General features: G+C 41.5%; 1 protein-coding gene across 3 annotated transcripts in view; it reads left to right on the top strand.

Annotated features, from left to right (window-relative positions):
• Window positions 1-597: 597 nt before the first annotated feature.
• The window catches only part of LOC144503765 (signal transducer and activator of transcription 1-alpha/beta-like), a 46,888-nt gene continuing 24,691 nt past the window's right edge, over window positions 598-22,794 (top strand). The window contains exons 1-11 of one of the 3 annotated variants that reach the window (XM_078228608.1): window positions 653-758; window positions 3,716-3,881; window positions 8,851-8,991; window positions 9,555-9,699; window positions 10,936-11,034; window positions 12,832-12,921; window positions 16,558-16,636; window positions 16,800-16,891; window positions 17,352-17,503; window positions 18,451-18,609; window positions 19,224-19,316. In XM_078228608.1, coding sequence (XP_078084734.1) covers window positions 8,864-8,991; window positions 9,555-9,699; window positions 10,936-11,034; window positions 12,832-12,921; window positions 16,558-16,636; window positions 16,800-16,891; window positions 17,352-17,503; window positions 18,451-18,609; window positions 19,224-19,316 — 1,037 coding nt within the window. In that variant the 5' untranslated portion in view covers window positions 653-758; window positions 3,716-3,881; window positions 8,851-8,863. Of the gene's footprint in view, window positions 759-1,468; window positions 1,567-3,715; window positions 3,882-8,850; window positions 8,992-9,554; window positions 9,700-10,935; window positions 11,035-12,831; window positions 12,922-16,557; window positions 16,637-16,799; window positions 16,892-17,351; window positions 17,504-18,450; window positions 18,610-19,223; window positions 19,317-22,794 lie in introns of those variants that run through there. The other 2 variants (XM_078228609.1, XM_078228607.1) reach the window with 2 other exon arrangements.

Here is a 22,794-nt window from a genome sequence, read left to right as displayed (position 1 = left end):
ATGGCCTTTTGGCTAAGATGAAGCTCAGACCAAGTCCCGGAAGGGAGGCAATGCCTCATCCTGTTAGCTTGGATGTTGTTTGATTGAGCACAAGATGTGATGTATAATCCCTTGTCTTGTCAGCTTGGTTCTGGTTTGTCCCTCATGTGGGAACTCTGGATTTCATTGGCTTTTTGAATAAAATGTTGTTCCATCTTTCAGAAAAACAAGCAGGCAAAAATAATAAATACAGACGAAAAACAAAATAAGTATTACAATAAAGGAAAATTAAGTATTGATGCCGATGGACAGTTTGTTTTGGGGCATTAAGGATTGATAGAAGTATTGACGTTATCAAGCCGCCCTTTCCTGCGGCATCTTTACTTTCGATTCTCGCTTTCCTGCCACTTGTCCCCTGCTTCTAACATTGCAACTTCTTGGAAACCACGTGTCGCTCTTCCCGCTGCCTCCCCCCGGCCTGGGCTGGGATCGGCTGTGCCTCCAGCGGGAGGGAGGGAGAGACAGAGGCGGGAAGAGCCCCCAGGCCCCACCTCCCCAGCGCGCTCACTGGCCGCTCTGAGAATGGCGCTCTGCGATTGGCTGAGCGGGATGTCAATCAGGTGTGAGGGCGGGGCTGACCCCCTCCTCGCCCCCAGCCGCTTCTTCCGCGTTCACTCTGCACAGGTTCACTCTGCACAGGCTGCTGCAGTTCGCTCGTTGGAATCGGAAAGGGTGAAAGCTTGGTGCGGATCTGCTGGCTGTGGATCTTCAGTGCTCAGGTTTGGGCTGTTGTCTTTCAAATACGGATATGTATACATGTCTGATTATATATGTATATATATAGGTAAAAAGTCACCATGGTTCTAGATGATTTAACCTGAGAATTAACACTCCTCAGGCGAGGGGTAAGGTTGAGAAGGTGGGCTTTCATGAATAATCTCATGCTGGTATGCCAATTGAACCGGTGCTGGTGATGTAGGTATGCAACATGAACTAGCTGTCCAGCCAACTGAGTTAAACTGACCCCCACACACACATATATACAGAAAATGCTGGAGAAATTCAGAGGGTCTGATAGCACTTGTGGAGAGAGAATAGAGCCAATGTTTGGAGTTAGGATGGGTCATCCTGACTTGAAATGTTGGCTGTATTCTCTCTCTACAGGTGTTTGTTTCAGATGTGTGTGTGTGTGTGTATATGTGTGTATGTATATATATGTATGTGTATATGTATATGTGTGTGTGTATAGCAGTCCTGCGTCATAGTCACTTGGCTAGTAAAGGGACTTGGAGAAAGTACAGGGAGAGATGAACTGAATTGATTTTTCTGCTGACTCTTTGAAAGAGCAATGTGCTAAATGACCACTTTCTGCAACCTATTTGGGAAAACGTTTAGTGCGGGTGAACTTCTGGCTTTCAGGACCAGATTTTCAAAATAACTTGCAGGGACGTGTGGAAGTTTTTAGTTCTGGATAATTTTCTTTTTGCAGAAAGGGGAGAGACCATGCACAGCTTGTGGGAATTTTGAAATCAAAGCAAAATTTCACAAAAAATTTGCACAAAGGAAAAGATGGGTTCATGTTGTGAGGTGAGACTGCTGCGATTTTGGTTTTACCTGCGTTGCTGAAATGTATGATATGGGCCAAAATAATGAGGAACCAAACTAAAGGCGCGCACAAAAAAAGTCGAGCGCTGGGTTCCTCTGATAATCCTGTAGCCTTTTTAGGATGGGAAAAAGGGGTTGGCGTGATACAAAGAATCCAAGAATATTTACAACACAGAAGGAGACCATTCAGCCTATGCATGCTCCCTGCAAGAGCAATTCAGTTCATCCCACTCACTTATAACCCTGCAATTTCTTTCCCTTCAGGGGCATTCCTGATCATAAGCACTCCCTGCAACAAGTTTGTTTACCTTTGTTTCTTTTACTAGTCCCTTTAAATTCGTATCCTCTGCTCAATCTTAACCCTGATAAGTGCAAGGTGATTCATTTTGGTAGGACAAATTTGAATGCGGATTACAGGATCAACGACAGGGTTCTGAGGAATGTGGAGGAACAGAGGGATCTTGGGGTTCATATCCACAGATCTCTGAAGGTTGCCACTCAAGTGGATAGAACCGTGAAGAAGGCCTATAGTGTGTTAGCGTTTATTAACGGGGTTTGAGTTTAAGAGCCGTAGGGTTATGCTGCATCAGGACCTTAGTGAGACCACATTTGGAATATTGTGTGCAGTTCTGGTCACCTCACCTATAAGAAAGATGTGGAAGCATTGGAAAGAGTGCAAAGGAGATTTACCAGGATGCTGCCTGGTTTGGAGGGTAGGTCTTATGAGGGAAGGTTGAGGGAACTAGGGCTTTGCTCTTTAGAGCGGAGGAGGATGAGAGGCGACTTAGAGGTTTATAAGATGATGAGGGGGATAGATAGATAGAGTGGACGTTCAGAGACTATTTCCTCAGGTGAATGTAGCTGTTACTAGGGGGCATAACTGTAAGGTTCATGGTGGGAGATATAGGAGAGATGTCCGAGGTAGGTTCTTTACTCGGAGAGTGGTTGGGGTGTGGAATGGACTGCCTGCTGTGATAGTGGAGTCGGACACTTTAGGAACTTTCAAGCGGTTATTGGATAGGCACATGGAGCACACCAGGATGATAGGGAGTGGGATAGCTTGATCATGGTTTCGGACAAAGCTCGACACAACATCGAGGGCCGAAGGGCCTGTACTGTGCTGTACTGTTCTATGTTCAATCCATTTGCCAATGGGAACGGCTTCTCTATATCCACTCTGTTTAGACCCCTCATTGTTTTGAACATCTCACCTGAATCCCCTTTCACCCTTTGCTAAGGAGAATAACCCCAGCCTCTCCAGTCTATTCATGTAAAGGGCGTCTCTTATCCCTGGAACTGTTTTGATGAATTTTTCTTTTGCACCCATGTCATAGAAACCCTACAGTGCAGAAAGAGGCCATTTGGCCCATCGAGTCTGCACCAACCACAATCCCACCCAGGCCCTACCCCACATCCCTACATATTTACCCACTAATCCCTCTAACCTACGGACACTAAGGGGCAATTTTAGCATGGCCAATCAACCTAACCCACACATCTTTGGACTGTGGGAGGAAACCTGAGCACCCGGAGGAAACCCATGCAGACACGAGGAGAATGTGCAAACTCCACACAGACAGTGACCCAAGCCGGGAATCGAACCCAGGTCCCTGGAGCTGTGAAGCAACAGTGCTAACCACTGTGCTACCATGCCGCCCACGGAGATTTATCGGAGATTGATGCCAATGATCCTTTGTGGAATATGGCAAATTAAAGCCTTTGCAACTCTCTTCTTTTTCTGTTATCTGTATAAATTAAAACATACTTGTTCTACCCCAACAGTACATTATACTTCATAATCTTTTTTTTCATGCTGCCATGGCTAGAGTGCCTTTTGCAGTGCAAACACTGATTATCCAGAAGTGCATGCTTGTTTCTAGTTTTGGTACTGTTGCGACCACCAGTAAGATTTTTCAAAAAAACTTTAAGAAAAAAATGTTTTAGCTTAAAGGATTATATATTCATGCTGCATTCCAAATAAATGGATTGTTGAGTCTTCTAGATGGAATTTTGGGAAAATCTTGGACCATTTTGCAGAGGAGAACACTGACTCTGTCTTGAGTTGTTGCAAGTGAACTTTGAAGTTTCACCTTGATTCATTTCATTTTTTTCTAATCCTTCCCTACTGTAGCTGAAATGGCAATATACAGTGTTTGGAGAGTTTGTGTAAAACATGGCAAATACTTTCAAAGCCAACAGATCAGGTTTGGTCTAAAGAGAGAACCTGTTATGCCTAGCAGAGGGATGTGTTCAATATAAGCTGGCATGAAAATTTGAAGTGAATTTCAGAACTGCAGGTATATACAAATGTGACTGAAATATATTCAAATCTTACAAATAAATCTATGAAATGGTATGAGTTTTAACTTTTCTACGGTTTCCACTGGCATTTTATCTACACCTTGGCCTATGGCATAGTAATTTTAACATTGTGTGGAAAGTGGATAAAATATGATATTGATTGTATTTAATGAAAATACTGCTGTGAAGCAGATTACTAGTAGAACAATGTGACGTGATTTATATTCTTTAGTGAGCTGACCTTAATGACCAACCTGTACTGAACTTGGAGAAAAACAGAGAATAAATTGAATTTCAAATTAAGGATTTCCATTGAATATGACTCTTTGGAAACAGGAGTGATAATGCAATTAACTTTAGCAGGCAAAGCGTACTGCTTCTATATGTAAAATCCGTAAACTGGCCTTCAAAATAAACTGTTGTATTATTCTTTATAAATTTGAGTGGCAATGCTGGGCTGACAGGAAGAATCTTGGCTGTAATGGTCAGTTATATGGTAGCTTGCAGCTGTGCCAAAGCCACACAGCATGAGTTGGGAATGCAATCGCTTAGCAGGCTGTGCGCCAACAAGTTGAAGTTTAAAAGCAAACTTTTGAGTTCACTAAACTTAATTTATTGGTAGTTAAGGACTTGGCAAAGATTAATGCAAATCTAGTTGTATGAATAAATGTATAATAGCACCAATTACATATTTTTGCAAATCCAAGTATTTATGGGAGGCTGGTTGCAAGATTTTTAAAATCAATAAGTACTTTATCAAGTTTAGTGTCAGCCATGTTTCTATTGTTAGCCCTTTCGCCTGAATCACAGGGTTTTGAGTTCAAATCCCATGCCTTGACTTGAACACCATTGTAAAGGCAGATACTCCAGTGCAGTACTGAGGGAGTGCTACACTGTTGTTGATACGTTCTTCTGGAAGAGACATTCAACCAAGGCCCGGCTTCTTTCTGAGATGGATGTAAAAGTTCCTATGGCACTATATTTCTGAAGAAGAGCAAGGAGTATCCTGATCCGCATTTATTCATCAGTCAACACCACAAAAACGATTATCTGGTCATTGTCACATTCCTGTTTATGGGAGTTTGCTGTGTGACAATTGGCTGCAGGGTTTCCTACACTGCAATAGTGATTACACTTCAAAAATGTGGAGATGCCAGCATTGGACTGGGGTCGACACAGTAAGAAGTCTCACAACACCAGGTTAAAGTCCATGGACTACTTCAAAAGTATTTCATTGGCTGCAGAGATTTTGAAATGTCAAATGATTATAAATAGCACTTTGTAAATGCTAACCTTTTTGTCATATTATCTTCAATGTATGAACTATCAGTCCCTATGAATTAAGGTAATTTTTTTCTGTACAATTTTTCAGTCAATGGGACTTCAGAAAATTCTCATTGCTGAATTTCTCTTGTATTGGCTCCTCTCAGTTACCTTGAGCTCAAAGAACCGCACATTAATCAATGAACACTATTAGACTGTGGTGTGACATGAATTGAATATTTTGGCTCGGTAACAATCCTTATTACATGGATTCACTTGACATAAAAGTCCCGAATTACTTCATGTTTAGTGATTTGTTAGGCCAGTAAGAAAGGATTTCTGCCCATTGGTGGTCCGGAGAGGTAATTAGAATCATAGAATCCCTACAGTGCAGAAGGAGGCCATTCGGCCCATCGAGTCTGCACTGACCACAATCCCACCCAGGCCCTACCCCCACATATTTACCCGCTAATCCCTCTAACCTACGCATTTTAGGATTCTAAGGGGCAATTTTTTTTTTTTTAACCTGGCCAATCAACCTAACCCGCACATCTTTGGACTGTGGGAGGAAACCGGAGCACTCGGAGGAAACCCACGCAGACACGAGGAGAACGTGCAAACTCCACACAGACAGTGACCCGAGCCGGGAATCGAACCCGGGACCCTGGAGCTGTGAAGCAGCAGTGCTAACCACTGTGCTACCGTGCCGCCTACTTTGAGATCGCCTGAGAGAACTAATTTACATACCTATTGGGCTAAAGTGGGGGCAATTAGATGTGGCTTACAGACTCGAACCAATTTTATTTTTGGACCTACGGACAGCAGACTGGGCAACAAGTTCGGGAGGGAACAGTGCTTGGCTTACTTGTTTGAGTTGTCGATGACGCCACTGTATTTCTTATCAGTCTTTTCTTGATGCTTTTGACGACTCTTGTCTAGAGCAGGAGAGATGTGCACCAAGTGGCCAGATGAGAGAGCATGGCACAGCATAAAGCAGGAGAACAACATGGAACTTGACCTTGGACTTTCACGCTCTCCTCACAAGACTCTTGGGCATGCATACCAAAAAAAAAATCACACTTGCCTAATTACTATTGTGGCTATTAACAAGAAATCAAGTTGAATTCTGGGACTTATTTTAATGAAAATAATTTTGCAACTTATTAATCCTATAGGAACATGAAGCTATGTCAGTAAACTGCCTAAAATCCCTAATGTGTGGACTGAGCATGTTACTTGCGGCGTTATAACTAGATGTCTGGAGAATTGGTTTACTTTGAAACAAAACATTCCTGTTGTTTGGATCATGGTTGCCAATGTTCTCTGTGCTATTTTTCTCCACTGTGTTGATCAGGAGCTGCAATTTTTTAAACTCCCCCCACCCTTGCCTGTTCTTTTCCTGGTCACTGTGCACACCATCCGGTGGGAGTAACAGCAGTCTGCAAAGCTTGAGACTGCACCTGCCAATCCATACGGGAATTGCCTTTTAACAGATTCCATTTGTTTAGTGTGATCCCACAAGCTTGAGCCAGATGCCTCCACTTTGAAAAGGCACACCTATCTCTGAAAGTGATGGTGACTCACTTTTTAAAATGCATTCATTCATGTGCTGTGAGCTTTGAGAAGGTGACTGTGAACTACCTCCTTGAACTGCTGCATTCTGTGTAGTGTAGGTACACTACAGTACCATTATGGATGGAGTTCCAGGATTTTGGTCCACCAATGATGAAGGAAAGGCAGGAAGATTTGTGACTTACAGGGAAACTTGCAGGTGATGGTGTTCCCATATGCCTGCTGATCTTGTTCTTCTAGTTATTTGGGTTTGGAAAGTGCAGCTGAAGCCTTGGCGAGTTGTTGCAGTGCATTTTGTGGATGGCATACACTGTTGTCACGTTGTGCCCATGATGGGAAGAGTGCATATTTAAGTTGCTGGGTGGGGTTCTGATCAAGTGGGCTGGATGGTGTTGAACTTCTTGTGTACAGCTGTAGACAAGTGGAGAGTAAGCCATCACATTCTTGACTTGTGCCTTGCATGTGGTGGAAAGGTTTTGTGGAGTCAGGAAATGACTACCACAGAATATTCAGCTTCTGACTTGCTTCTGGAGCACAATGTTTATGTGCCTTGTCCAGTTAGCTTTCTAATCAATAGTTACAACCAAGGTGTTTGATGATGGAAATTCAAGTGAACGTCAGGAGGTGGTAAGGTAGGAAAACCAAGCAAGACTGCATGCAAAAAGAAGTTCGTAAGCCTATATTGCGCAGGTCAAAGTGTAACCTCTACTTCATGATCTTTTTCTTGTGTTGCTCACAACAGTGCCTGTGATATTAACCTGCCATTCAAGTTGACAAACCAAGTGAACGCGCAAATAAAAACAAAATACTGTGGATGCTGGAAATCTGAAATAAAAACAGAAAATGCTGGATAACCTTAGCAGCATCTGTGGTGAGAGAAATAGAGTTAGGTCCATAAGTGTCGTACAACGTCAACTCTGTTTCCTTCTCCGCTGATGCTGTCAAGCCTGCTGAGACTATTCAGTATTTTCTCTTATTTTGAATTTAAAGGTGCATGGATACCCAAAGCTTGTCTTCTTTTGGTGCATTCTTTGGAGTTAGTTTATGTTTAACTTTTAAAGAATTGGGCACAAATCACACCTCGCTGTGCTCATCTTCCTGAAGACAACCAAGGGAAGCAAAAAAGGGTCAGTTTCAAGGAGCCAAGTCCTGTACCTTTAAAGATGATTGAAATACATCCAACTCTAATTTTCATCCCACAAATAGTAAATGAAATGAATGCTCACTCTATATCTAATCATTGCTGACATATGGGGAATTCCCCACTATTCTTTAAATAGAGAAATGGGATTGGTTTATGTTTATTAAATAGCTCATGGTGGTGTTGCCTAATCTAAAACATGACCGTGTGTTAACATGTTAGCTGAGATAATTTCATCGAGTTCTGAAGCACGACTTGAACCCAGAAACTGCTAAACTATAGATGACATCCTGACATATGCTGTTCTGATACTACTAAAGATTCATACATGTGTTGTTTAGATCCAAGTATAGCTGCCCTTATATATCTATTGCATAATTAATTCATTATTGCACAAATTTATAAGACTGCTGTTTAATTGAAGAAAAAATATACAGTCTGTTTGCTGTTTTGAGTTCGCTAGCCTATTGGGGGCAATATCCAGATTTCCTCCAAAGCAATGGTTTATTGCAGAGAAACCTATCAAGATTCAATATTTTGCAGCACTATTGATGTAGTAGGAGTTGGAGACTTCATGCATGGATTGAGAGATTTGCTGACATTTATAGTTAACATGCATGACGATGAAAAATGGAAGTGTTGATTTGTGGTGACAGTGAAGGTTTGGTGAAATGGAGGATGTCATTCTCAATCCAGATCCTAGTAGGTATAGTCCACAGCACAACAGCTCCATATTTAATGCTAATTGACAATTCCGTTCACTCGTATGTCACAAAGATACTTTGTAAATAGAAATGTAACATGAAATTGAGGAGTCTTTGTAACATTTAACATGCTAATCACTGTGCCACCATGCCACCCCTATGGGAATGGGAGGAGCAGAGGGTGGTGGAGTCAGCAGGGGGTGGGCCTATGTAGGGATAATCTTTTTTACTTTGAAGTGTGGTTATTATAAAATATTCCAAATGTATTTTTTAAATTTCATGTAGGTGACTCTGCAGAATGTCTCAGTGGTACCAACTACAACAGTTAGACTCCAAATTCCTTGAGCAAGTTGATCAGCTCTATGATGACAACTTTCCAATGGAGATCAGGCAGTACCTTGGACAGTGGCTGGAGACTAAAGACTGGTAAGAATTACTTCAATTCCAATTCAAAAAGCTAATTAAAGGTTAGAATCATCGTACAGAAAGAGGCCATCTGACCCATTGAGCCTGCACCAACAACAGTCCCACCCAGGCCCTATCTTCTTAACCCCCGCCCCGTATTTACCCTGCTAATCTCCCTGACTGTAGGAGGAAACCCACGCAGACACAGGGAGAATGTGCAAACTCCACACAGTTACCTGAGGCCAGAATCGAACCCAGGTCTCTGGCACTGTAAGGCAGCACTGCTAACCACTGTGCCACCCACACTGCCACCGTGTTGCCCTAAAGCAGAAATGTTGGGGGATGGTGAAGGAGGAATGAAGTTGGGTTTGGCAATGTGCAAAATGTGTGACAGCAAATCGCCCAGTTCACATCCTGCACATTTCTCTTGATGGGCACTGGACTCCGGAGTTGTTAACATTTTTGTTTTGTTTTGCTATTTTTGCGTTATTACTGAAGAACAATTTCAACCCCTTCCGTTGTATCTCCCTACTTTTTCATAGGCTGAGCTGATTGATTTATCACTTCCTGTTTTGTGTTGTCAGGGAACACGCTGCCACAAATGATTCAATGGCCACAGTCCTGTTTCATGAGCTGCTGATGCAGTTGGATGACCAATACAGCCGATTTTCCTTGGAGAACAACTTCTTGCTTCAGCACAACATCAGAAAAATCAAACGCAACCTGCAGGTATGGATTGGAGCTTCCACGTTTGAGCTGCTCATTATCCAACTTACAAATAGCAAATATGTGAGTGCCTGAGTGACCAGTTTCCTAACCCAGCTGCTTAAAATACATTTCACAACAGTGCTGCAGCAAAGCCAAATTAGCATCCAATGTAAAATTGATTGGCTCAATTTCAAGTTCTATGTTTGCAAATTATCCTGTCTTCAAATGTTGTGCTGCTGTTTGTGTAGTATAGCAAGGATGAACATTATCAAAATAGTTCAATGGCAAATAATATTGAGTATAGAATAAACATCTCATTGCATATATTAACCTGCACAGTAACATTTACTGGAGAATAAATCGAATGAATAATGAGCAAATTAAATAAGCCCGGGTATTATGCAACTTGCTCATTTGGTTCATTTATATCACTTAATTGATTTGCTTGATGTTGTTTTAAAAAAACCTGAAATACATTTTGGGTTGATAAGCCAATTTTACATTATATAATGTATATGAAATTGTGGGGATATTATGATGAAAACCAATGTCTGGGGAAACTTCAACATAATTACCGTTTGTAAGTTAGATAATGAGCAGCCCAAAGATGTGCAGGTTAGGTGGATTGGCTATATTAAATTGCCCCTTAGTGTCCAGTGATGTGTAGGTTAGGTAGATTAGCTATGGTAAATACACAGGGTTACAGGGATAGAGGGGAGACATGATGTGGAGATGCTCTGTTTGTGAACAGAATTCCCACTCACCTGAAGAAGGGGCTTAGAGCTCCGAAAGCTTGTGTGGCTTTTGCTACCAAATAAACCTGTTGGACTTTAACCTGGTGTTGTTAAACTTCTTACTATAGAGGGGAGAGCCAGGGGAGGATGATCTTTCAGAGAGTTGGTGCAGATTTGTTGGGCCGAATGGCTCCTCTGCACTGCAGGGATTTTGTGTTTCTATAAAACAAATTGCGGGTGCACAACATAAGGGAATTTTTTTAAAGGAGAAAATGTTTATGGAGGGCAATTCAGACCTGTCGATTTTAATGCATTAAACTTTTCTGAGTAAATATACTATTCCAATAAATGCCTGCATGTATAATTTGGTGTCCATAATAATGGTATGTTTTCATTTGCAAAGCACATAGTGATTGACTTGATTAAAGATTGCAGGTAAATTACCTCTCATAGGTTTGATTAAACTTTACCTACTGTATAAGCACATATCAAGTATATTGGAGCTATCTTTTTCTTTTTTTAGGTTTTCTTCCAGGAAGAGCCTATTCTGATGGCACTGACTATATCTAACTGCCTGAAAGAAGAAAAGAAAATCTTGGAAAATGCCCAGAAAGCTGAACAGGTAATTTTTAATTCAACATATTTCAATTTTGCCCAAAACAGCATTTTTTCATGTTCAATGCTTTAAAACAAGTGAAGTGAATGACCCTGCTCATTATGACCTAAAGCTAGTAATGAATTGCAGTAATTCATATTGAAAACATTTTTCATTTTGCTTCCCATTATCTGTTCAGAAGAACAGGAAATGCAATTGTGTGTATGAATCAGTCAAGGATAGGAACAACTTTGAAGTGAGCCCCTCTCAGCTCTGCTATAATATAAAGGCCAAAGAAGAAGACCCAATCCTTGGGCAAAAAAAGGCTGCTGGTTTCATTGAAGCAGTCACGGTTATTGGAAGTTGTGCAAAGGAATTTTGTGGCTATGCTCAAATGTTATTTGGGAATTTGCTTCTATACTATCTTGCATGGTATCAGTGTTCTGCTTTCTTTGCTGCACAATCTTGTAATAAGAGTTCATGCTTGCGCACTTGGTTGTTCCAGAATGGATCGAATAGATTGAAGCTTTTGATGGAGTTGCCCTTCTTCTGTGTACTGCTCTGTTTGCAGATCAGTGGAAATACTGAGGCCCAGCCCATGTGAAGTGAGCAGTATATGATTGTTTCTCTTAGAGGTCAGCGTATCTGCTCTTTTGACACCCCCTCGACTAATACCCACCTTGGTGCCAGTTGAGTCTGACCATTCTAGCAGAAACTCCGGGTCCTGCAGCCCCGTCTCATGGGTTCAGCCGCCCAGAAGACACTGGCCATGATCATCTCATTCTGGTGTTATCACGTTCAAGTGTCCCCAGGTAAACAGCAACAGCTTTGCTGAGACTTAATAGAAATAGTTGAGTTCGGAAACCTTCTTTAAAGAAAATATTGATTAGTTGGTTGAGAAATGATCGGAATGTGATAATATCATTCGCTGTTAAGTTGCTCTCTTGTTACATGTTGGTACTTGCTACATGTTGGGGCGGCACGGTAGCACAGTGGTTAGCACTGCTGCTTCACAGCTCCAGGGTCCCGGGTTCGATTCCCGGCTCGGGTCACTGTCTGTGTGGAGTTTGCACATTCTCCTCGTGTCTGCGTGGGTTTCCTCCGGGTGCTCCGGTTTCCTCCCACAGTCCAAAGATGTGCGGGTTAGGTTGATTGGCCAGGTTAAAAAAAATTGCCCCTTAGAGTCCTGGGATGTGTAGGTTAGAGGGATTAGCGGGTAAAATATGTGGGGGTAGGGCCTGGGTGGGATTGTGGTCGGTGCAGACTCGATGGGCCGAATGGCCTCCTTCTGCACTGTAGGGTTTCTATGATTCTATGATTCTATGATTTGTCCTGTTTCTCAAAGTAAAAATCATCAATTCAAAGTTTAGGAATTGTTTGCTAAGTTTCTGATCATGCATATAGCCCCCTATTTCCCCTGGTGAACTCCTTTACATTTGTACCTCTAGTGAATTATTCTGTGCTACATGAAGCGCTGGACTTTCCAATAGGGTAGGAATCCTGCTCAGGAATAGGTTTGTTGGATTATTTGCTCCCTTCCCCTCTTCACCTTCTCCTGTTCCCAGAGACAAATTGCTCTTTCTAACTTTCTAACTCAGTATGGGGAGGAATTGAATCTGGCTGGTGTAGCTCCCTCAGATGCTGGCTGTCTCAAGTATATCATCAGGATTCAAATTTTCCAGCTATCATCTTCCATGACTCTGAATTTCAAATGGATGCGCAGCACTTGTGCAGAAGGAGTGAAAATTTAGCCCAATTTCTCCAAATTGTGGGAGGAAGAACATCACCAGAATATTTATATTTTCAATATGTTTGAATTTGTAGAATCAAGTTGGTCCGGTCCAGAATACTGTAATTCAGGATAAGCAGAAACAGCTGGATCAGAAAGTGAAGAACATAAAGAGCAATGTTCAGGTATGTATATGGTCACCTACTTCCTCTTGAGTCCACATCATAACACGAATGTTGATTGAGTAGAAATGTATTTCTAATCAGAATCTTAATTTAAATCACATCTGAAGTTTGAGCTGGGATAGAGCACAGGAAGATTGGCAATGTACTGCCTTTGTCTGTGTAATTAGCTTGGGGTTCCTTGTATCATTTGCTTTATTTTGCGTGATTACAGGACTGAACTTGTTACAAAATGTGTTTCTACTAGGCGTATGGCGTACTAGCCTTCATTAATCGAGGGATTGAGTTTAGGAGTCGGGAGATAATGCTGCAGCTTTATAGGACCCTGGTTAGACCCCACTTGGAGTACTGCGCGCAGTTCTGGTCACCTCATTACAGGAAAGATGTTGAAGCCATTGAAAGGGTGCAGAGGAGATTTACAAGGATGTTGCCTGGATTGGGGGGCATGCCTTATGAGGATAGGTTGAGGGAGCTTGGTCTCTTCTCCCTGGAGAGACGAAGGATGAGAGGTGACCTGATAGAGGTTTACAAGATGTTGAGGGGTCTGGATAGGGTGGACTCTCAGAGGCTATTTCCAAGGGCTGAAATGGTTGCTACGAGAGGACACAGGTTTAAGGTGCTGGGGGGTAGGTACAGGGGGGATGTCAGGGGTAAGTTTTTCACTCAGAGGGTGGTGGGTGAGTGGAATCGGCTGACGTCGGTGGTGGTGGAGGCAAACTCGTTGGGGTCTTTTAAGAGACTTCTGGATGAGTACATGGGATTTAATGGGATTGAGGGCTATAGATAGGCCTAGAGGTGGGGATGTGATCGGCGCAACTTGTGGGCCGAAGGGCCTGTTTGTGCTGTGACTTTCTATGTTCTATGTTCTATGTTCTACTCTACTCCCCACCGTCCTAATAGCCCTTCCAGTGGTGGTTGGGCCACTGTGGTTGAATTTGGATTGATAAGCTGTTCAGATATTGAGATCATCTTGTGCACTGTTCCAATGAACAACAAAGTAGGAATCTGGATTTGTTTTAAAAATAATTTTCTGTCTGCAATCTTTCCTCTAAATTTATAAGTATTAGAAATTCTTGCATTTAAAAATGAACATATGTAATTGCAAGTAGTAAGCTTCGATAGAAAAATGATCAGGCCTTTTGTGGCAAGGTTTGAACTTTAAGTGTCTCTTTATGAGCTTTCAAACTGACTTCCAGTATAAGCAATCTGGTGCATCCTTTGCTGCTGTTGACGTAAGTGATGGGCCCCTATTTTCATGCACTCAAGTCTGTGTTCTTTGTACTTGAGAGAATCTAGTCCACAAGTGTTTTCATTATTTGTGACAAGAGCCTGCCAGATGACGCTAAACATTTTTGGGTTCCCTTCTGCTCTCCCAAATCTGAATTTAACTTCTAATTCCCAATGCCCCAAAATCTCCTTTTGTTTAAATCCCCCCTATGGCAAAGACCCTCATTCTCTCTGCATCTCTTACAACGTATTCCTTGGCCCAACTCCCTAACTGTGTTCCTCCAACTTCAACCTCTTGTGCATCTTCTCTTTTTCTGCCCCGACCGCATCACTTTTAGCCATGGCATCACATTTTTCTCCAATTCGATCTTTTTTAAAACCCATCCACTTGACCAAATTTTTGGTCTCATTTCATATTCTATCCTTGGCTTCTGTCCCATTTTATCATTGTGCTTCTGACATTTTTCTACATTGATATGCTAGTTTTAGCTGTCATGATAATGGTGTGTGTGCTGTCTTAGCTCCCACTTCAGTAACTTGTTTTTATCAGCTAAGGGTGGACTGTTGTGTATTTTTTAAAAATCTAAAGCTCAGGCCAATAGGTTACCACAATCTTCTGGACCTCGATGTCAGGACCAAACGGGCATCCTGAGCATGGACTTCCTGACAGCAAGAGTAGTTCACCAATCTTCCAGGAGGCAGGCTCTCAATTAGCTCCACCCATTTTATCAAGAGATCTGGCAGCTCTGGATGCTTAAGCTGTTAATGAATGAAAATTTAGTGGCATAAACATATTTTGTTTACAGATGCAGAGCATTAACCTGAATAATTTGCTTCTTTTCCATTTTTGTGACATAGTTACAGTAATTATTTCAGAATTTATATTTTTGTTTTTTGGACAAGAACTATTTTTCTGTAATATGAGCTTCCTGCATCTCTTGGTTCATTTCTGAATTGTGACATTTGGAAGGCACATTGCGTGTATCATGATTTATTTATATTTGACATGGAACTGAAAGGGTAGAAGACTTGCATAATTCGTCAGTAGAATTACCCAAAGTCATTTATGAAAGACTAACCTAGATTTATTTACAATGGGGTGAAAATATGACCTTCAACAGAATTTAATAGTGCACATGTAATTTGAGAATTTGTATTTATGTTAAATTTTTCAATTACCCGTGTCATACAATACTAAGTGTTAGTAAGATGAGTCACATTCTAGCCTGCAAGTCAGATGGTCACTGCTGCAAGCTCCATTCCCATGATTTGAACACAGTCTCAGCTTGACACATCAATGGTGTTCCAGGGAGTACTGCATTATTGGAAATGCCAACTTATGGTTGAATTATTAAACTGCTGCCTATTGTTGACTGGAAATAAAAGATTCCACTTTGTAGAAGAAGCAGGAAATCTCTTGCTTCACCGTGTTCCAACTAAAACTTTCAAAACAAAGCTGATCATTTACCCTCTTTGTGGGATCATACTGGGTGATTTTTTAAAAATTCATTCACGGGATGTGGACGTAACTAGCTATTATTGTCCATTTATTGTCCATCTCTAATTGCCCTCGAAGATGGTGAGCTGTCTCCTTGAACATCTGTAGTCCCTGTATTGTAGATACACCTATGGTGCTGTTAGGGAGGGAATTCCAGGATTTTGACCCAGCAACAGTGAAGGAACGGCAATATATTTCCAAGTCAAGATGGTAGGTAACTTGCACAGGAACCTCCAAGTGATGGTGTTCCTTGTGGCTGCTGCCTTGTCCTTAGAGGGTAGTGGTTGTGGGTTTGGAAGGTGCTGCGGGAGCCTTGATGAGTTTCTGCAGTGTGTATATGTGTCAGTGGTGGAGGGAGTGGGTATCTGTAAGAGGGATACCAATCAAAAGTGGACTGCTTTGTCCCATTTTAGAGTGCTTTTGGAGCTACGTTTATCCAAGCAAGTGGCGAGTATTCCATCACAGTCCTGTCTTGCGCCTTGTAGATTGTGGACAGGCTTTGGGGAGTCAGGAGATGAGTTACTCGCCACAGGATTCGCAGCCTCTAACCTTGTCCTAATTAAGTGTGTGTATAAGAAATAAGAACATAAGAAATAGGAGCAGGAGTAGGCCATCTAGCCCCTCGAGCCTGCCCCGCCATTCAATAAGATCATGGCTGATCTGATAGTGGTTTAGTTCCACTTACCTGCCCGCTCCCCATAACCCTTAATTCCCTTATTGATCAGAAATCTATCTACCTGTTTAATATATTTAACAAGGTAGCCTCCACTGCTTCAATGGGCAGAGAATTCCAGAGATTCACTACCCTCTGAGATGTATGTGTCTGTGCTTCATGTAATTGACTGTGAAGCACTTTGTGACATGAAAGACACTAAACAAATGTAGGTTTATTTGTCTTGATTTTGTGATTCTAGGAGATTGAACAAGAAATCAAGTCCCTTGAAGATCTTCAGGATGAATTTGATTTCAGATCCAAAACTTTACAAAGTCGAGGTAAGAATTAAATTTTATGTTAATGTACTTACCAAAGATGCTAGTGAAAGAAAGTGAGTTTTTTTAATGTTGCAATTCATTTTAGGCATTTGTTTTGTTATGAATTAAAATTCTATATGTAGCTTGTTCAATGTTTTGTTTCATTCTCATTTGACATTTGCAGAGCATGAAGTTAATGGTTTAGCTCAAAATGAAATTAAACAAGAAAAACTCCATCTCCACAATATGATGCTCAAGTTGGATTCGAAAAGAAAGGTAAACCATGAGTTATAGTGCCATGGTTTTTTTTTAAAAACTTTACTAAAGCTAAAGTTTTACTTAAAGCTTTACTAAAAAGACTAAAATACTTTAATAATTATTGTCATATTAAGCTTATGAGTAATCATCTGAGTTACAGTTTTTATTTTTCCAAATTTGGATTTTGAAAAGAAACTGAAATTCATTATAAGCAAATGTGTTTTCAACAAGCGTGACCAAGTGGGATTGTTTATTTTATTGACCAGCACTCAAACTAGATAGCTTTCTAAAAACATCTTACACATTCAATTCATTGAAAAGTTGTCATTTTTGAAAAGGACATTTGCATATTTTAAATGATGATGGATTTTGCAGAGTTGTGTGCGTGTGCACATGCTCTCTAATATTTTTACATCTTGTACACATTTTTAAAAAACTGTGGAGTTCACTGACTGACTTGCTATATTGTTCTTTGTAGGATGTAATCAATAAAACTGCCTCCCTGCTGAATGAAACGGAGGCAATTGAGAGCATTTTGATCAATGAAGAGTTGGTAGAATGGAAACGGAGACAGCAGATTGCGTGCATTGGCGGACCACCAAACACCTGTCTTGACCAGCTGCAGCAATGGTGAGTTTTTCAACCAGTTGTAGCAACTTGGCTAACTCAACATAAATTATTGATTTGAGTGTATAACTTTCCAGAACATACCAGCAAGTTGTTTGGGTGTCGTGGCTGTTTTGAAGCTTTGATTATGTAAAACAGTGATACGGCAATAAAGGGACATTAATTAAAGGGCAGCTAACAAATCTTTAACTCTTGTGTCATAGAACCATCTGGAAAATCACCTTATCTTCCCATCTCTCCTCTCCATTCTATTCCCTTTCCAGGCAGTACTGGGTGCTATTAAATGGCTTACTTGAACCATTTTCAATCCCATGTGCAATAACATGTTTTAATTTCAAAGTAACACCTAATCTGTTATGTGAAATGCTCACGTTTTCCATCAGGTTGAGGCACATCCAAGCTTAGAAATGAAGGAAACCAATAGGACTTGCTTTGGGTGTCCTTATTTTTTAAATGATTCTTGTTTGTACTGTAAATGTTCTAGATGGGCTGCATCACCTGCAGTGTTCCATGTCTCTGCTCTCAGCTGGGATCATGCTTAATTCTGCAGCCTGCCAGAGTGTGATTTCATTTTGTTTTGTTTGTTGGACTTCCAGTTCATTACAACCCTCGGGTTCTTTTCCAGTTGAGGGTGAGATGTACTTATTTTGAATCCATGTTGGCAGCTTGCACAGGATGTGGTAGTTGCTGTAAGGTTGTTGTTGGAGGGCGGGGGGAGCTAACTTGATTCCCCCTCCCTCTGTGTGCTATAGATTCTACTGTTTGATGCTAGAGGATGGTTAGGGGGATATTAGAAGCTTATCAATGCATTCCAGTGGAGTACGGCTGCCTCTGGTTGGAGGTTTGATCACGTGGTATTCAGAGTCCTGACACCTGGTTGCATGTCTTTGGCAGAGAATGGACAGTTGATTTTATCCCTGCTGACAGTTTATTCATGATTGTGTTTTCAGGTTCACCTTGCTGGCTGAAAGTTTGCAGCAGGTTCGGCAACAGTTAAAGAAACTGGAAGAGCTGGAACAGAAATATTCATATGAAGGGGACCCCATTACTCAAAATAAACAATTTTTGGAGGAAAGGAACAACAGTTTGTTTTGCAACCTTATTAAAAGGTAACAATTTCAGTGAAAGCTTGAGTAAAGATTACTTTTTCAAACATTTCATCCAAATTCCCTCAGGCTTTTAAGCTAATGAGACCCACTTCCCTTTGGGCTGCTGATTTGCTGTGACCCCATTTCACATTGGCAAAGACCAGTGTGTCCTCATTGACCTTTTGCTAGCATTGGTGGTATTCATCAACTCTACTTAGACAATGAGTTTTGGCAGGTTGTTTAACTGTGACCTTACCAAGACACAAGAAAACGTATCCATTACTGTTTGCCGAGATTTTGCAGAAATACAATTTTCTTGCATTAAACGTGTGCTCCCATAGACTTTCCCAATATCTGAACACAATGAGCATCAATGTAAAACTGGAAGTAAATTTGTTACATCCTCCAGTTTGAGGCATCTTCAATTCTGCCAACACTTTCACTGATTAGTGCACTAACCAGTGTGCAATATTCTTCCCATGCGTTATAGATGTTCCTTTTTGGATCATTCACTCATTAACTTTTATTGCCATTTGAAGTATAGTTTGAAGTATATTGCCATTTTAAAAGAATGTTATTTGCGAAATGTGTATTTACGTTAATTGCATGTATTTGTATTCCACTCCATACTTTAGTTCCTTTGTGGTAGAGAGACAGCCTTGTATGCCAACTCACCCACAGAGACCAATGGTCCTAAAGACTGGCGTGCAGTTTACTGTGAAGTTAAGGTCAGTGTTATTTTTTAATGTTTGCCCAGATTGTTCTGAATGTTAATGTTAAGGGTTCTGCCATTTACAGTATAATTAACACCTAAATTTGATCCTTAAAAATGCATCATCTTGCATTTGTCCAGTGACGTGTTAGTATCTTCATGGCTCTCATCAAGAATGAGCTAAAGACCTCACAGTCTGTATTGAGGAAATGAACGTATTAACCAGACAGGAGTAGCTGTAGACTGTAGCTAAAAAGTATGACCCTTCAGAAGAATAATTTTTGCCTATAGCATTTAATGATCACTCTGCAAATGTTTCAGATGTGTTATTGATGTGACTTTTAACAACTTTTAAATAGCAAACTGCTGTTAAGGTGCACAGTGAGGCCTGTGCTTTAATAATATGTTGCATCCATCACCTTGTATAAGTGAAAATGAATTTGTAGCCTTGTTTGTCAGTCATGATGGAGGCCACACTTTCCCCTGAAATCTCTGTTTATTGGTAGTGTGGTTTTAAGCCATCGTTGTCATCGGTTTTCCTTTGTTATCAAAGATGGCCATTTCTTGTGTGCCTAGAAACTGCTGTACATTCTAGTGTGGCTGTGGAGCCCGTTTTGCAGACCTGTGTGATTTTCCATAGTGCAGGCAAGGATAAATTGTGTTTTTGTTTGTTCGGCCCACCCAATATTTCTAGCTTGTCTTTGATCCTTTGCTTGTCATCTTTGCTGTTCAATGGAAGTTATGATACTAATTGATCACTCCCCTGGTAGTTCTTTCTTGTGCATTTTTATCCCAGTCTATAGCCACATTTCCTGGGCTTCATCTTCCAAGGACTGCTTGAATCGTAATCTCCAAGGTCTCCCAAGTTTGAAGTTGTGAATACATGACATCCATAGGGAATTTTATCATCAATTGTGTATACCTACATGACCACTTCTTCAGAGCTGGGCTCTGAGTGCTTCAATTCCAGACATTTCTGCTACTTGAAGTACCTCAGCATTGGGCACTTTGTTCACCCATTTGATGCCCGTGATCCAAATGTATCTCATCGAATCTGCCCAGTGACTTGATATGTTTGAAGTAGGTAGTTTTGTGTCTTAGAGGCATACAAGAGGGGTCGATATTACAACCGCTTTGTACGCACCAGGTTTTGTTAAGTTTAATACCTCATTTCCTCCACAGTTTCTTGTGTAAATGGACAATGCTGAGCTTTCTCTGGCAATGCTATTTGGCTCCCCACTATGATTGCAGACATTTCTGGCAATAGATGAAATTATCTGCAGCCTCCAGGGTTGTGTTATTGACTGTTATAGTTGGTGGGCAATAGTCAGAATTTGATGGTGGTTGTGTCAAAGGCTTTTGTCAGGTCAACAAAGGCACAGTAGATTTCCATCTATTTGTGGCATTTCATAGTATTGACCAAAAGATAAAGGTTTTGTTGCAAATGTCTCTGCCTTTGCTGAACCCAGTTTGATTTTGTGGAAGTACGTATTCTGCTGCATCATCCCAGTCTGTTGAGTAGAAGTATTGCTAGAATATGAGCAACTATCACAGGCAGAAAGATTACTCTGTGGTTGTCACACATTTTTGCCATTTTCATTTGTACAAGTGAACAATTGTGGTGTTCTTGAACTCCTGAGGAATGGTTTGTTGATCCCACATTCTGTGATTATAATTGTGAGAGTTTAATGGCTAGCTGGTCTCCAAGATTTGTAAATTTCTCTTGGGGTCCTGAGCCTTCAGCTTCCCCTGATTGGAGGGATTTTAGGGCTTTGTCAACTTCCACAGTAGAGGGTTTGCTGTCCAGCTTTTCACATTTGGGCCGGTCTGGAATCTTGTCTAGAGAGACCCCATTTTATGGTGCATGGGTGGTTAAGAAAGTGCTCAGCCCAGCACTCCTTGATAATTGTCCTGTCCATTAGAAAAGACTCACCTGTCCTGAGAGTGGGTAAGTAGCTGTGTGAGGGACAAACATACAGAGCCTTCAGGACTTTATAAAAGTTCCTCTTATCGTGCCAATCAGCAGGCTTGTTTGGGCCACGGAACATCTTGCATCCTACACAGCTTCTGTTGCAGGAGTGGAGTGCATAAAAGATGCTATGATCACCAGGGGTTATGGGAGGATTTGATTTTTGATTTATTATTGTCACATGTATTAACATACAGTGAAAAGTATTGTTTCTTGCGCGCTACACAGACAAAGTATACCGCACATAGAGAAGGAAACGAGAGAATGCAGAATATAGTGTTAGTCATACCTGGAGTGTAGAGAAAGATCAAATTAATGCAAGGCAAGTCCATTCAAAAGTCTGACAGCAGCAGGGAAGAAGCTGTTCTTGAGTCGGTTGGTACGTAACCTCAGACTTTTGTATCTTTTTCCTGACGGAAGAAGGTGGAAGAGAGAATGTCTGGGGTGCGTGGGGTCCTTAATTATGCTGGCTGCTTTGCTGAGGCAGCAGGAAATGTAGACAGAGTCAATGGATGGGAGGCTGATTTGCGTGAAGGATTGGGCTACATTCATGACCTTTTGTAGTTCCTCGCAGTCTTAGGCAGAGCAGGAGCCATACCAAGCTGTGATACAACCAGAAAGAATGCTTTCTATGGTGCATCTGTAAAAGTTGGTGAGAGTCATAGCTGACATGCCAAATTTCCTTAGCCTTCTGAGAAAGTAGAGGCTTTAACGATAGTGTCAGCATGGGGGGATCAGGACAGGTTGGTGATCTGGACACCTAAAAACTTGAAGCTCTCGACCCTTTCTACTTTGTCCCCATTGATGTAGACAGGGGCATGTTCTCCTTTACGCTTCCTGAAGTTGATGACAATCTCCTTCATTTTGTTGACATTGAGGGAGAAATTGTTGCCACACCAGTTCACCAGATTCTCTATCTCATTCTTGTAGTTTGTCTCATCATTGTTTGAGATCCGACCCACTACGATAGCGTCATCAGCAAACTTGAAAATCGAATTGGAGGGGAATTTGGCCACACAGTCATAGGTGTATGAGGAGTATAGCTGGGGGCTGAGAACACAGCCTTGTGGGGTACCGGTGTTGAGGATGATCGTGGAGGAGGTGTTGTTGCCTATCCTTACTGATTGTGTTCTGCGGGTTAGGAAATTCAGGATCCAGTCGCAGAGGGAGGTGCCGAGGCCCAGACCACGGAGTTTGGAGATGAGTTTTGTGGGAATGATGGCGTTGAAGGCTGAGCTGTAGTCAATAAATAGGAGTCTGACATAGGTGTCCATGTTATCTAGGTGTTCCAGGATTGAGTGCAGGGCCAGGGAATGGCATCTGCTGTGGACCTATTGCGGCAGTAGGCAAACTGTAGTGGATCCAGGTAATCCGGGAGGCTGGAATTGATTCATGCCATGACTAGCTTTTTGAAGCACTTCATAATGATGGATGTCAGAGCTACCGGGCGATAGTCATTAAGGCACGCTGCTTGGTTTTTCTTGGGTACCGGAATGATGGTCGTCGTCTTGAAGCAGATCGGGGC

This window comes from Mustelus asterias, chromosome 14 (genome assembly GCF_964213995.1).
Source record: "Mustelus asterias chromosome 14, sMusAst1.hap1.1, whole genome shotgun sequence".
In the NCBI taxonomy this organism is placed as follows: Eukaryota; Metazoa; Chordata; class Chondrichthyes; order Carcharhiniformes; family Triakidae; genus Mustelus; species Mustelus asterias.
Note: the sequence above shows the minus strand (reverse complement) of the source record. Positions and strands in the feature narration are given on the sequence as shown.